The 16,135-nt window shown below is 40.9% G+C and overlaps 1 protein-coding gene across 6 annotated transcripts in view; it reads right to left on the bottom strand.

Moving 5' to 3' along the window:
* The window catches only part of PDZRN4 (PDZ domain containing ring finger 4), a 281,627-nt gene that overhangs the window by 94,583 nt on the left and 170,909 nt on the right, over positions 1-16,135 (bottom strand). The window contains exon 1 of one of the 6 annotated variants that reach the window (XM_030016058.1): positions 11,121-11,397. The exons of the other annotated variants lie outside the window; for them this stretch is intronic. Coding sequence (XP_029871918.1) covers positions 11,121-11,189 — 69 coding nt within the window. The 5' untranslated portion in view covers positions 11,190-11,397. Of the gene's footprint in view, positions 1-11,120; positions 11,398-16,135 lie in introns of those variants that run through there. 6 annotated transcript variants of the gene reach the window in all.

The raw sequence follows: 16,135 nt of genomic DNA, 5'->3' as shown, positions 1-16,135 counted from the left end.
TGACATCCCACACAAGCGCTCTCCCAGCGCACAGGAGCTGTGGGCGAGCAAAGCCCTGTGGGTCCTTCCTCAGAGGAAAGGCCTGGGCTTGTCAAACATGCCTCCATCCTTCCCTGAGAGGGTATTCAGGCATGCTAGCAATATCTCACGGGCAAGATTACCAGAGGCAGCTGATACATCTAAAAGAGTCTGTATGTTCACTTATTGTCACAAAATTAAAGGAGAAAATATTGACATAAACTTACTGCTCTCAATATAATATTGAAATAACAAAATAAGGGACCTACTGCTAATAAGGATTAATAAATATTAAGTAATAGAGTTAAAAGCAGAAATAACTGTTCAATTTACTCCAGATAGCAGTAGAGTCTCATTTGCTCTTTCAAAAGCATAATCAGTTGAAGGGCACATTTTTCTTTTCTTTGTTCTTTCCCATCAATTTTAATGGGTGCAGAACATCAGTCACATGAAATGTAATGGGACAAGAAGATGGATGAGTACATTTGAAGCTACTAGTCACAGGACAGAAAACATCCTGACAAAGTGACACTGGCAGCATAGGGTTCAACAATAGAGCCTGGACAATATTTAGTAAGTGAAACTACAGTGCTACATGATTTGGTATTCTCACTGGGCAAAATCCTTCCCCTGTCACTATTAATCATGTTCCCACAGGTCAGACTTTCAAAGACATTCTCCTACTGAACATGACCAAACGACATTTTTAATTCAAGGAAATACGTAAATCTGGGGACAAAGAGGTCATTTGGAGATAAATGGGAACAACCTCCTGTATTGAGAACTTAAAACTACTTCATCAAGAAGGTTTTAAAAGGTTTAGTAAGATTCACAGCTGAGATTTGAAATATATTACGCTTACAGGAGTGAGGAGACACTATATCTATGCTGAACTTATTGACAGCAACAGGACTCTACTACTGATGAACAAATAGCAAAAATCCCCTATTTTTACTAGTGCCTGAAGAAAGCGATACCAATAAATTAGTATTTCGAAATTGCTCCCTACTAAAAAGCTTCTAATTTGCACAGTACAATAAAACATATGAATTAAAAAGCAACATGCCCCATTAGTTATCTGAGAAGAGGTTCTGGGGAAATTGCAAAAGAAATTCCTATCAAAACTGACCTTTAGTGTACAGCAAAGGAAAAAAGCAGTCATCCAACAAGCCGAACCAAACCCTTTCTGGACTTTGAGGAAGCATGGGACTCCAGAGCTGTTGGGAAATGCAGGCAGATCTACACTCTACTGCAACGATCCACTTGTGTTATAACTTTACCAATAATTGCTAACTGGATCGATCTAGCATTTTACAATGCTTATTGTGATTACCATCATCATTATTAGACAATACCATTCCGGTTTCTTTATTAGCCATTTACCGAGATGGCTACAGTTAATCTTTAAAGCTTTAAATAATACAGAACTTTATACCAGCAAGGGAAAAGAGAAACCAGGACCTCTTCAAATACACCCAGGAGAGAAAGAATTAGAGCCAGACTTCCAAGTCCCGCTGCCACACTAAATAGGCCCTATGTCTCAATACGCCAGAATCACCCATCCAGTGGCATCTGATACCCAGAAAGCAAAAAGCCAGCTTTTGGCAAATCCTCTTAAACAGGGCAACATCCTTCTCTGGCATCACAACATACACTGTGAAGGCGATGGTGCTTTCTTTTTCTGACAAGTACCTTGTTGGAAGCTGTTGACACAAACGCTTCTTCCTATATATACTTTCCTTCTCTCCCACAAGATACGAGACTGGTCCCTAACAAAATCTATATATGAAGTGTACGCTGGTAAAGAAGATTATACATAGGGAGGAATTTCCCACAGTAAGTCACATATCTCAGAATGGGAAATCCAGAGAGGATGGAAATTCCATGTCAGAAGAAGGTCTGCGGTTTCACAAATGGTACACCCAGCTCTGGAAAGAGCAAAACATTTTAAGATAAAATAACGCTTGACTCACTTTTGGCTTCCAAATTTCATACTATATGAAATAACACACCATTTTAAAAACTACTGAATATAAGATGTTTCAGAAGTTAGTCAACCTAAATATTTCACTATGATGATATATAAATAATATTCAGACATTTCCAGAAATTTCTTTCCCATGTTTTTCCTCTAAGACCACATTTTGATGAAATATTTTTCTATAAAGCATTTTGATTTTGATGGAATTATATTCCTCAGTGAAAAACAATACAGACACCACACGGTTTCTGGAATTCCCCATTTAGAAACTTATGGATCTGTGTCTTTCCTGATTGTATTAGTAGACTAGATGATGAATTAAATTAAAAAAATGCATAAAACCATGTTGCAATGAGAGATGCCACCCCCACTTTTAGTAACCCTGACCTCTGAGAAAGCATTCCAAATGCTGAACTCTAACTAATAATTGACCCTTTCTTCCATCTTTTCTTGCCATTAAAATTTGTTTTGAGCTGGCAGTTCATATGCCCACGGATATCACGAGGAATCTGAATATTTCACATTCTAGCCATGAGGAAGTCAAAGGCCTGAATAATGATTACTCCCTGAGCAGCTTTCCCTGCAAATCCATCACTATAATATGCAAAAAGCACATTACAAATACAATCAAACATACTAAATAGGCCAGTCAATTGTTCTGTTATATCACAGGTAACCAAAGATAATCCTTTTCTCGGATTATTTCAGCTGTTCAGTGTTCATAAGGATTTAGCGAAGTTCACCCATTCCCGTACTCCCCTTGGTCCTCAGGACACAGGTCCTGGCACCACAGTTCATTTTTCTTTCCGACATCAGAAGGCAATCGAACACCCGGTAAGTCTGTGGATCTTTCCCAGGAGCCTCACCAGTTCGCTGCAGGCGGACACAGAAGCTGCGCTGACATTTGCAAGCGGGACGGTCCCTGCAGGCATGGCAGCGGAGGCAGGGCAGAACCTGCCGTCCGAGCCAGAAACCGGCCAGGGTCTCAAGCACGCCGTGACGTGCTGACACAGCCACGGCTGGCTCCTGTTGGCACTGATGTCTGTGGACAAGCCCTAAAAGTCCAGAGGCGAACATCTTCCTCCTCCTTAGGGCCATGCACAGCTGCTAGCCCCACACGGGTGGGTCTCAGCCTCACCTCTCAGGCAATGATGCCTACCCTAGACATGCAGAAGACCACCAAACGCTCAAGAATTTAGACTGTTTCTAGACATTATTTTTCAAGTTCATCCTAATTCCTTTTAAATTTCCTAAACTGTAAACTAAACCTGATTGATATTTGCAAACTTTTCTCATTGATCATAAGTGAGGCTACTTTTAATGAAAAGTGGTTTTTTGAAAACAGTATGATTCCAGGGGATAGGAAAAAAAAAACCAACAAAACCATATGAAACACCACCCCACCCCCCCAAATACTAAGAGATATGAAACAAAACAGAATAAATTCTCCAGCTGGGTGAAGAACACAAAAACTAAGTTGTATCTAGACAAATTAAAGATGCTTGTAGACTTTTGCAAATTAAGCCCTCTCAGGTTCAACTCTGACATTAATACACATGAAGCACAGGAATTCTACATATGACATGATAGTTTAGCAGATTACTCGTTCCACTGTGCTTATGTTGTTTCAGAGGTTAAACTTCATGGCTAAAACCTCTAGGGAATAAACTGCTACTGTAAACAATCAGACCACAAAACAAAGGAAAACGAATCTTTGTTTGGCTTCACTTTGCTGATTATCAGGGTTTACTTCTGTTGGTTAAAAAAAAAAACCAACAAACAACAGAACAGACAAAAACCAAAAAAAACCCCAACATTCGTCCTGGAGGAAAAGGAATGAATTATTTTTTTCCACCTGAGAGAAGAAGGATATGTAGAATTTCCTAACTTCCTCAGAGTGAAACAATAAAAACCCACAACAGTGAGGGTCATGCAAGTCTACATTATCCTATCATGGCCAAATAGCCACACTGTCCTCTGCGTGTCCACACCAGTATTTTAAACTAAAATACAAACAACTATAAGAGAGAGTTTGCAGTGCATTATATGAAGACACTGCAATTCCATTTCTAGGTTCAGTCCACGGCATAAAAGCATCCTTCTGACCCACTGTTTATGATAAAAGAATTATAGATAACCTTTTAACAGTTACTGATCTAATATCCTCTCTTAACAGACTGATTTTTGTTACAATTATTGACCAAAGTAAAACAAATGACAAGCTTATTACACACACAAAATAGCAAGTAACTATCCTCACTGCAACCACGAAGTACGTGTATAAAGAATAATCCGCATCTAAATTTTTAAATTCTTTCATGTCTTGATATTCTGAGGTGACGTTTGCAAACTAGGAAATCCTCTTGCTCCTGAAAAAAACCCCAAAATAAAACAAAACAAAAAGATCTTCCTAATAGTATCATCAAACTACTTTGCATGAACCTAGAAGGTGAGAAAAGCCTTTGTGGTTGAACCTGTTCAGTGGGTTTAAAGTTATGGGGTAGACAGAAAAGCAAGTACTATTACAAGAAGCTCATGTCCTTTAAAATAACAGGTTAAACACACTCTGAAGTTAAATAGCCTTAAAGGCAAAGATCCAAGCATTTTTCAGCTTCTTTTTTTTAATTATTTTTATGAGACCTCACCAAATCCCTAGGGGTGGAAGAACTGCTGGTTATCAGCAAGCCCTGCTGTACATGTCTCCATTAAGCTCTTAGCTCTTGAGAGCAAACCGGTGAAACAACCGACTCACAATTAACTCTTGACATACACTTGGCAGGGTGTTTGGCTGACATTTTAATGCACTCCCTTTCAATGAACCACAAACCAAAAATACTGAACCCCTAAAATACGCTTCTTCAGCAGTTACCAGTCTGTGAATGCTCAACGTAGCAAGACTGGCTAAATCACATCCCATCGCTGGTGTATAAGACTCACAAAAAGATACGTTTTGCATTAGGCCTGAGGATTATATCCATACCAAACCACATCAGGAAGCAAGCCTCAAGAATGGATAGCTCCGTAAAAAATGTATAAAAAGCTGATCATTAGAAGAATCCTTAATCCCCACTGTTAAATTCAAGATGCCAGGAACAGCAAAACGACAGAGAAAATCATGCTATTCAGTACCTCAACCACTTTTTTAGTTTTCATGGCATTGCATATCCCTGCAGATTACTGATATAATCTTGGTGCAGCTTTTTATAGCTGCCTCTGTTGTACCCATCCCCTGAATTCTTATCTCACATACCATTGTCTGCTTTCTTATCTCAGGGCTCTTTCTTTATTCTTACTCTTGAGGTATGTGCAGGAACTATATGCCTTTTACAAGACAGTAAACAAGGACAGAAAATGAAAGTCTGGCCCCAGTGAAGTCAGTGGCAACACTTCAGAGTTTCCTGGATTTTATCAGAAAAAAAAAAAAGGCATTTTATCAAAGGCAGTTGGCGTGAGATCCAAAATATCACTTAGGTACTTAGCATAGAATTCAGGTGTCATGTTCAAAAGAATGATCCCCCAAATCCTGCTAAGGGGTTTAGGAAATGAGATGATGACTTCCTTACATGCCTACTTGTATGCATGGGTGTCTTCTCCACAGCCACCATCCATCCGGGCGGCCAGAGCTGGTTATTTTAAGCAGCCTACATGTCCCCAGACCCAAATCTCCATGGCACAATCCTCCAAGAACTCCTCAGGGAGCCTTCACACCTAAACACAGCTCTGCAGTGAGAGACTCAATCCAGACAAGAGGTGGCCTTTCAGACGTTATCTTCTCTTTTAAGCAATTGGCATGTGGTGACTCAAAGCACAGAGCAGAGGCGTGGGTGCCCGGGGCTCTGGGGCCGGTTACCGCTGGGCGGGCAACGCTCCCTAGGTCCACGGACCAGTACCCAGTGTGGGATGGTGAGCTCCTGCACCAAGAGCGAGAGCTCAGTTGTTAGCAATGCCCCAACACTGGTGTCTCTTTGAGTACAGCCTGTAGAAACGCTATGGCAATGGCATCAGTTATTTGGATGAACGCTGCTCAATTATCAGTGTAAAGTAAATAAGCGAGGAAACAGAAGAACCACGAAAGCTGTGTCTGCTAACCACAAAGACCATCTCTTATCTGTAGAAGTCAACTTTTATGAACTCGGTTTTTAAAGTCTTTTTCAGTGCAGCAGAGGTTCTTTAAGGAAATTCCAAGCAAGCTTCTAGGACGTGGCTAGAAACATGACAAGCTTTACTTGATTATATTTTTAGCATAAATACATTGCTCTACTAATACGAGACTGCAGCTTTGAGGGGAACTACATAGAGCAGAGCTCTAAAATTGTTCAGTTAAACTGAGAGGAAACAGTACTCCTACAAGTTTGTTGACTTCTTCAACACCTCAAAATTAATTTCTGCACTTCTCAAACAGATAAATCAGTATTCAGAAGAGCTGCTTAGAAAAAATACGAATCAGGGGGTTCCCAATTGTTTTGTTTAAAAATTTAGAGAGGAGCAAGAAGGAAAAGCTAGGAAATGCAGCACGATCAAACCATATCTACTTTTGCTACTGATTTAATTCAACTCAGATAATTCAACTAATTTCCAGACAATTGAATTTAGAATTTTCTCCTTTCATGTTCTCCAGAGGTAAAAGTGTCCTGCCACAGAATTTCTATTAAAAATGGAACTTAGATATAAATGGACCCAAAAACGTGTTTGTGCTGATGCATGCAGCGCAAGATAGTACTTTCCTATTGCTGGTGAAATTCATGAGGAGCATTTGGAGGTGGCACTGATATCCAGCAAACAAAGATGACACAAAAGCTGCCGGCAGGTATCTCCAGAAAAGAATGAGAGCTAATGGCAAACACCGCACCGAGGAGTTGTCACGTAAATACCTCACACGGCATAAGTACCAAAAACGTATGCTAGTGGCTGGAGGTTGGTTCAGAAGGAAAATAAGGATCACATCATCTAGTCTATTTAATCCCTTGAATAAACCCAAACTTCATCAAGACCAGAGAAGACAGGTGCCAGTGACAGGGAACACTGCTTGGTCCCCAGCCTTCTCTCCTATTCCAATGCCAGCTATAAGCAGCATCTCCTGAAAAATACAGAAGTGCCTCTGCTGTTTCAGTGGGCAGGCTTGATGTCTCTCTTGTGAACACCTTTGAAATTCAAGAGGTGTACCACTAAAACTCAGGACTTCAAGTAGCCTAAGGGATATCAAAATGAACATAAAATCAGAACTCTGAACTGGTGAAAATTTGAGATTTATGCTAATTGTGGAAACCAACATGAGAAGCAAACTGCATAATCAGTCTTCAGAGGATTCAAAAACACTGCAAGCAGGCTCTACTATCAACTCAGGTCAAATGTGAAATATAAATGTGCAACCTTCTAGTTTTAATCCCAGCTCCACCAATGACTTCGTGAGCCATCCCAGACTGCTTCTGCTTACCCTTCTAGCTCTTCTTTCTCCCTTTCGATTCTGAGCTCACCTGAGCCAGGACTGCTTCTTAACATGTAACTCAAAAAAGAAGTTCACACTGGTCTTTAGTTGACCTCCAAAAGTACTGTGTTCTCTCTCTCTGTCCCCTCTTTTTCTCTGAGTTAACCGCACATTTTGAAAACAAAGCATAAAAATTCCGGCAAATGGAAATGATTTCCATATGATATCCAGAGAATTCTGTGAAAAATTTGCATTTCCTTGAGTCTCACACAAGGCTACTAAAGATCACTGCGGACAATTGATCAGATGGTGTTTCAGTTTCATTCCCTCCAATCCTGGCCGTATTTCTCTTACCCTTTCCGCTAAACAGGAAGAGTCCTCATCATGCAGCTAACAAATGACTTAAGCTCACTTCTCTCACCCCAACAGCACAAGAAAAAAATCAGCTGAGAATGGCAGAGGTCTGCTGCTAATGGACATGAGCACACACCAGGTCCCACCTTCTCTAAGTGACTCGACGTAGACTTCCTGGCTGCACCCTCATTAGCTCAATCCTGCTTATACAGCACACAGGAAATAATAATAATAAAGTGCCCCACAAAGTAGCATGTAGGGCCATAAATTTCAAATTGAGACATCTTCCATTTCTCCACTGGTAGGCATACGGAGAAGGGGACCTGGGGGGGTGCTGCGCCTGATACCTTCTCACGGTGAAGTCAAGAAGCGAAGCTGAGCCATCCTCATGTCCTGAGAACAGGTGAAGAGGCACTCAGAAGCACAAGGGTCCTTCATCAATGTGTAGTGGTATCTCAAAAGCTTTCATTCTTAAAACACGACTATTTGACTTTTTGTTTTAATGCCGATGTGCACGTGCGAGACACAGTTATCAAAATAAAAGTCTCCCTCGCGCAAGCAAATGCTGGTTTTGGAGGGGGCCTCCGTGGTCTCCGAACTGCTATCTCAGTGAAAGGCAGACGAGCCTGGAGGAAGGGGGTGGGGGGAAGAGCGAGGAATTATACATATTCTAACAATGTCTTCATTTCCCAGCAGCTCTACAACAAAAAGCTCTCCGGTGCTGAATCTGACAGTAGCAGAAAACATGCCTCACTGTAAGCGCTTGCATGGTTTTCCTCTGCAAACATGCTTTCCTTTGTTTACTGTATTTTTAAGTACATGAGTGCACAGACCACCCACAGGATCAGGTAGCCTAGTGCAGGAAAGGTGAGAGATGAGGCTAGGATTGCTTCCCTATATGAATATAAATTAATCTATCTGATCCACATATGCTAGTGAGCCACAGCTCATCCTCAGTCAGTTCATGTCCCTGACAGGCTAACTTGTCCCAAGCTCTCCAGAAATCATGCAGATGAAAGAGCCAAGGCTGTGGTATAGGAATTACAGGACTGGAGAGTTAAAAAGGGATTTGCAAATCAAGTAGTAATGCCTGCCTCAGCTTAATTTAATTTATCGTATTCTACTGCTGCTCCCCCTCCCATAGCAGCAAATCAGTATTGTACACAGAAGGAGTTACGGTGCGAGATACTACCTGATCTCTACTGCAGCACCTGGTTAAAAACATGCTCAGTATCCTTTGGGCTCTGACCTGCACACACGGAAACAAAGATAGGGATGAGTTTACAGATGAACACAGGATCTGGCAGCGAGCACACTAAGTCATTTCTCTGCTCTCCTCCTGCACCTTATCAGTGACATTTCCCTAACAGCACAAGATGCAGCACCAGGCTCACTGCATTTCAACTCCCCAAGGAAACTCGCTCAGATCCTCCCAGGGATTACACTTTATCTGGCAAGTACCAGAGTAAAAAGTGAAAGCCTTCGTTCATTTTGCACCTTGGTTGTTCACAGCCACAGACACTCCAGCTCAACAGCAGAGAAGATAACAGGTAAAGGGAAGAATTCCTCTAGAATCTCTTAAAACCCCCACCTTTGGGTTTGCTGACCATTTCAATAGCATTTATTACCATGCAACATTACTGCAAGGAATATTTTGAAAATGCATTCGCCTTAAACCAGGCACAGCCTCTTTTTCCCCTACACGCACGCAGCCCTTTAAGAAACGTCTAATCCCCTTCATAGCACAACCTGCATTTCTTATTCCCTGGCACAGAAAAGCAGACACCGACCTGCTCCACTCTCACCATTTTATACTTTCCCATCAGTTTGGCAATCCAGAGCCGGGGAGGGGGAAAGGGAGGAGAAGAAAATGTGCTGCTACGCTTTTCCCTGTGCTATTGCTGCAAGAAAACACGATGATGGTATTACGACTAACTATTGAACTAAAGGGAAGTGTTCCACCTAGAGACCGTCTTCACCAGGCAAGGCAACGGGCAGGTTACCTGCAAACGGAGACTCTTTTAGGATTGAATACACCTGCTGGTTCGGTGGTAAAAAATGATGCAGAGGTATTGCCCCCAGTACTAATTAACAATGTTAATCTTCTTCTTCCTCTCTATGGTGATAAAAAGAGTCATTTTTATATTTAATTAATGCAGAGGATCATTTTGGAAACTGGCTAATGAGGCTCTGATCACATTACCATGAAAATGTGCATTAACACCGCAACTGAGGAGGCTGCTTCATGTGTAGAGAATCCACTTTGTAATTAGCCCACTGTGAAATGAATCACGTCAGGAGGAACTCGGAGGGAACCAGTCGGCAATGGGCACTTAGCTGCTGCTGTGCCAATAGACCACCAACACCGTAAGCTGGTTTCTTCTCCTCCGCGCTGCCTGTCAGCAGCAGCGCAGTCCAAAACTGCGAGCGTTCAGCCTCCGTCAACAGCAATGTGTCAAAGCCAGGACAAATTATAGAGAGGGAGAGAACAGATGCTGAAAGGCACTAAACTTTAGTATGTGAGGGTCTGCTGTGCCAAGAGGAAAAAAACAAACAAAAAGCTGCAAATCAAATACTGATTCAATAGGATCCAAGCAAAAATTAGGGGCTATTATGGTAAGTGCTTGTTTCGTCTTTTCTCGTCTTATTCTGAAGGAGCTGGGAGCACGGTAGCAGCACACTGCTACTCACACTGCTATGATGCTGAAAGAGGCACCAAAATATCTAGATGGGATTAAGATCTTTGTCTAGTAGTAAACAGAACTAACACACACACAATGAAAGAACAAGCAGCACACCTCACCCGTGGAAACCCTGTTGTACTCAGTACCTGTTTAAAGGTGACAAGCACGTTTCAGCATCATTTCAATTTTAATTAATTAATCTCAAAATTTAACATACTTCTTGGCCACCACAGACATGCCATAAAAACTTTGTTCCTTAACTTAGAAATACCTGAGATGACAGACCTAACGCTTTCAGAGGCAGCAGTGCAACTTATCTGAAATCAGTCTTATTACCAAAGCCGAGGGCTCCCTTAAAACATCACCGATACGGTTCAGTGAGACTGCTGCTATATGACTGACATCTTGGCAGAAGATGCACAAAAATGTTAAAAGAATCCCACAGGAAGTCATCTGAAGGGGGAGTGGCAAACCAGCAGAAAACAACAGGCACCCAAAATACTAATAATTACCACCCCCACCCCCCCCCTCAAAACAACTTAGCAATTTTGCAAAGGGAAAAAAAAAAGGCACAGCAAAACAAAAGCATCTCTACTTACTCTCTGTAAAGAACACCCATTTTTACTCTGGAGATGCTAGTAATATCCTCTGCACTCACCTGTGAAACTTCATAGAGCAGTTTGTAGTGCTCCTCTCTCTTCTGAAAAGTGCACAGATTGCAGCCCATCCTAATAAGCAACACAAGAGCAAAGCCTCTAATTTCCCCAGCACTGAAAGGCAAATGCACTGACAGGGAATCACCCTCCAGACTTGACTACTGTTTTTCATCAGTCACTCCAGCCCCGAAACACAGGCACGCCACTGTTAGCTGGAAGCACAAGGCAGGGCAGTGTGTAGCAGCATGCTCTTCTTCCCTTTCCCTAACTATCTTACACTCACGTATACACACACAGAGTTTCGACTCAGTTCATGGCAACACTCCCCCTGTCTCTGCATCAGTGCACATGACTACACAGATTCTCACTCATGAATATTAATAGCCTCTCATTGATTATTTATGACAGAATGTGTTAGCGGGGAGGGGTGTCATAGCTGCCGCTGATGACAGATGAATATTCACTAATTAAGAAGCAAATGTACTGTGGTTAAACAAAATTCACTTGTGTCAATACCATCTCTGTTTATTAAGGTTAGAGGGACTAAGCCTCGTGTATTTCACCCACACTTGCCTTAATTTTTACAGTAATTGGGAGACTAATTCATGAACGGGGGTGGGAAAGGCACAAGTCAAGTCTTATGTTAGGTCTCCACCTTGTGCAACAGGGATCACGGAATATATTTTAAAATATTGGCAAGCGTTTTAGGAGAGTGCTTGTGAAACCTGAGCTGATGTTGCTAAAAATTTAAAGCGAAGAAGGAAGAAGAGAAAATTAACCCAGATGGCTATACTGCTAGCTTCACCTTTGACATTGCCAAATGTAGCCAAAATTCCAGCGTACTCATAAAAGGCATGCGTCTATAACAACTCGTCATACGCATCCAGTATATGTGGAAATGCAGGTGTGCCTGATCTGGTGCTTTTTGCATGTATACTCACATTGTACTGTTTATTAAATAATCTCGCGTTCAAGTCTCTTCTGGCATGTAAAACAGATTAATAGTAATTATAGCCCCAATTTCTAAGAAATGCAACAGATATACCCTCTTGGACTCCTAGATATCAAAGCTTTTATTATAACATGCCATTATATCTAATTTTACCATTTGTAAATTAGATTTTAATGGGTCCACAATTCTCAATGTGTGTATAAAGGCAAGGATGCATTTAAAATTAAACCCACATGTTAAATATTAAGGCCAATGGAAATCACACTTAATTCCAGGCTGACATTAATTCCTATATTGTATATCATGTAATCCATTGGTAGTTATGCAAGATACCCAAGCCAGGACAAACCGAGACAGAAAAAAAGTTGGTTTTGTTTTATCACTCCTTTCTCAGCAACTCTGCTAATCAAGAACTATGTCCTTGTTTCCAAGCATCTTTAATCTGGAGGGGATAGCAGGTGGGATCCAAAGCAGAAATAATTACCTGGAAACCAATGAAACCAGTTAGTTAAGATTGACACTGGGCCCTAAAGAGTTGTAATTACTAAGCACTGATGTACAGCTACTATTTTTTTGGGGGGGGGGGGGGGGGGGGGCAGGGGTGCAGTTTCCTAAAAGTGCTTTGTCAAACATTTAAAATCGATAACAGGAAATGATTCTAATGAGCACTAATTGTTAACAAATTGGCTTTGCATCTAGCAGCACCTCAAACACCACCAACACCGGGTAGGCAAGCAGATCAACAATCACGTGCTGCTTATCAGTCCTGCCCCTTGGGATGTAATAATCCGATTTTCTGGGCCTTAATTTTACCTAACAGCCGGGATGAAAGCCAAGCAGAGAAACCTACAGGAAAAACGGGACCGTTACTGCGAACTCTGCGTATTAGTAAAGTTTCCTAGAACCTCTATGTAAAATTACAGATAGGTTGAGACTAAATCTTAAATAAATTTCATCTCCTTTAATAAATGAGCAGAGTCAGGAAGAATCATATAATGACCATTAACAGAGCAAGCTCTTCTCGTATCGGCTTCCAGCACTGTCCTGAAACATAACAGCAAGATTAATTTTTATTTGGTGGAAGAACCTGAGCAGGCAAGTTTGGTTCTGAGCTTCCCAAAGTCCAAGGGTTTCAAAGCCGAGCCACAGAGGCAGGTTCATCGTTGTTAGAAAGAATCAGCCTCTGTTCTCCTCTTCCACACTCCCATGAAATGCTGTTCATGCTGAGAGGTTTAAACCCATGAAGCAAACATCAACTCAATCTTTGAAGGTTTCTATATTGTGAGGTGCAGAAGGATTCTCAGATGTGTAAATTCTGAACTTAAGAAAGTCAGATCAATGAACTAGACAACAGTCATGCAAGGACAACCATGCCATCTTTCGATGAAAGTGTTCCTTCCTTCCACTGACACAACTTCTCCCTTTGACACGTACACAGTCTGAAAGCTAAACTACATTCGTAAGAGGAGACATGATTTACCCTGCTATATTTTTGATAGTCCCTTAAAATTAGTCTTTAAAAAAGGTGGGGGGGAGGATATATTACTACAGGAGTCCAGTTGTATAGGTACAAGAAACAAACAAACAACAACAACAACAACAACAAAAACCAACAGAGAAAATAAGCAATGGAAAACTAGAGTTAATCTTTCAGCAGTTTCCCCTGACGGTCTCTTTTTTCATTGCTCTTCCTCTGGTTCTTTTGTTTCCTTCTCTGAAGCCGACATAGGCTTCTCCGTTCATTTATCAAGTGCCTGCCCTCTGCCCATACAGAGAGTAAAAGGGTTCCGTCTTCTGCTTCTGCGGCCACTAATGGCCACAGTCTGCAGGGCTGAACAGATTTATTTGAGAAGGATAGGTGTACTTCCAGGTTCTTGAGCACCATCTAAACGTCCTGCTTTGATTTTACATGTGGTCAAAATACCAAACTTTGTGCAGCACAGAATGACATTCAAGGCAAAACTTGATTGAACTAATGACTAAAATGAAATATAGGATGTGCTTTCGTCAAGTTGAATTTGATGTTGGGGAGAAAGCAATGTTTTTCTTTCCTTCCTTCTCTCCCTCCTCTTAATCCACCTCCAGCATCAAATTTGTAGCTAAAGGGACCAAAAAGGTACTAAAACATAATCAAGTAATTCTTATTCTACATGTAATTCAAAGATATTTGAATAATTCAATGCTTTTCTTGATTGTGGAGTTCTCCATGTTCATCACCTACAATTTAATGTTACCATAAAGACTAAAATCATAATTTATAGTCAAACCAGGAATGCAATAATGCAAAGGGATAGAGTTTAATTTCAGGAGAGTTACAGCAAAATTTCTGTTAACATTTTCAAACAAGGTGCCCTTGTTTAGATCCCCTAACTCATTTTAAGTATCTAGGAGATGACTTACACATTTGGTATATAGTTTCCTCATTGAGATATAGAAGCATCTAATTATAAGCACCCATGCTTGAAAGTTGATCATTGAAAAAAATTCAAGGCAATGACAGTACAAATTAAAGGCCGCTCATTCCTTTGTATCTTCTTTATCACACAGCTAAAAAACATATGATAAAATATAACATTGCTTTTAAGTGAGGATAATGAAGTTGTTGGTCCAAACTCAGTGGTGAAACCCAGCGAGGCAAATGCAGAATTCCAAGTTTCCTTTGCATCCCTTGAATGGACACTCTCCTCCTGAATTTACCAACCACACTGCATTTACTTTATACATTTGGAAGATTTACCAGAAATTTAGCTCACAGAATAGATGGCAATGCAATTTATAGTCTTAGAGCTGCATACCTGTAAACCAAAAATATCATAAGAAAAAGGGAGTTGGAGAAACCCTTTGCTTATCCCCGCTGTGCTAAACAAAGGCTCGAACTCTTAAGGCTTGACCTCAGTCTGGCCAGATCTTTTAGCTCGTCGTGATAATTAGTGTTTTTCGTAAAGCCCCACCTGCTGGAAAATCAGGTGATTGTATGCATAGTCAGTTTGCATATTAGAAAAACAAGGAATTTTCCAGCCCTATGATTGCAGAGAAAAACTTAAAAACCTTCAGTAAATGTAACCCAAAGACTCAGAATTTGCATACAAGCTAACCAGCTTGAACTCTAAAATAACATAATGTATATTACTCAGTAGGCTAAATGAAGGTGCAAACTATGGAAGTACGGATTCATTGAAATGGGCCTAGGCTCCATTAAAATGGATTTTTTCAAATATAAAAAACTGGAAAATTTAACCACACTCCCTACAAAAGATAATGAAAACCTATCTCAAGGTAAAAATGCACTACACGTTTTCCACAGACATCAGAACACATTTACAAAATGCACGATTAAAAAACATAAGAATGTGTATCTACAATAAAATGCAACATTTGCAGGAACATTAATTTACGTCCATAGGAAAGACACTTGCTTAAACTCATATCCTTTAGCACAGCCACTGAGACTTCGCGCACTGCTCGAAGTCACAGCAAGAATAAGGGTGGTAGGAGAAAAGACAGGACATGGAATTCCCACGTTCTGTATTTCCCAGAAGGATTGTAGTTTATCTGAAGACTATCCAGGTCTACCTGATTGTAAATCAAATAGGCTTCGTGTGTGAAATCTTCCATTAGGCTCAGATGCCTCCTGGGAGGTAGGGAGCACCTACAACATCATACGACACAAGTCCACTCTATTGATTTTTTTTTTTTTCCCATCCGTGGTTAAATTAACACAGATCTGTGGGATTCCTGGTCCAAAATGTAAATACATGTCTAGAGAGAAATGGAAAGCAAGCACGTGAGGAACCTTCTCTGCCACGATTGCTTACAACACAAGAGCTACTCATCCGTTTTGTTCTACACAGTGTGTGTGGGGGAGGGGGTGGAATCTAATGAACCCCTGTTTATCTACCACTCCCATGTGAATGGTCTGGCTAGCTTTCTTTGGGAAAAATACCATTTCTTTTCCGGGTCTACTGGCCAAACTTCAGACTAAGATATCTTTTTTTCTCTTTTTGCAAAGTTTCATCCAGGATATTCTTTTCTGAGGTTTTTACTCTGAGTGGCTTCCTTATTGTT

The sequence above is a fragment of the Aquila chrysaetos genome, chromosome 5, assembly GCF_900496995.4.
Source record: "Aquila chrysaetos chrysaetos chromosome 5, bAquChr1.4, whole genome shotgun sequence".
NCBI lineage: Eukaryota > Metazoa > Chordata > Aves > Accipitriformes > Accipitridae > Aquila > Aquila chrysaetos.
The sequence above is the reverse complement of the archived record's forward strand: the minus strand, read 5'-3'. Positions and strand labels throughout refer to the sequence as shown.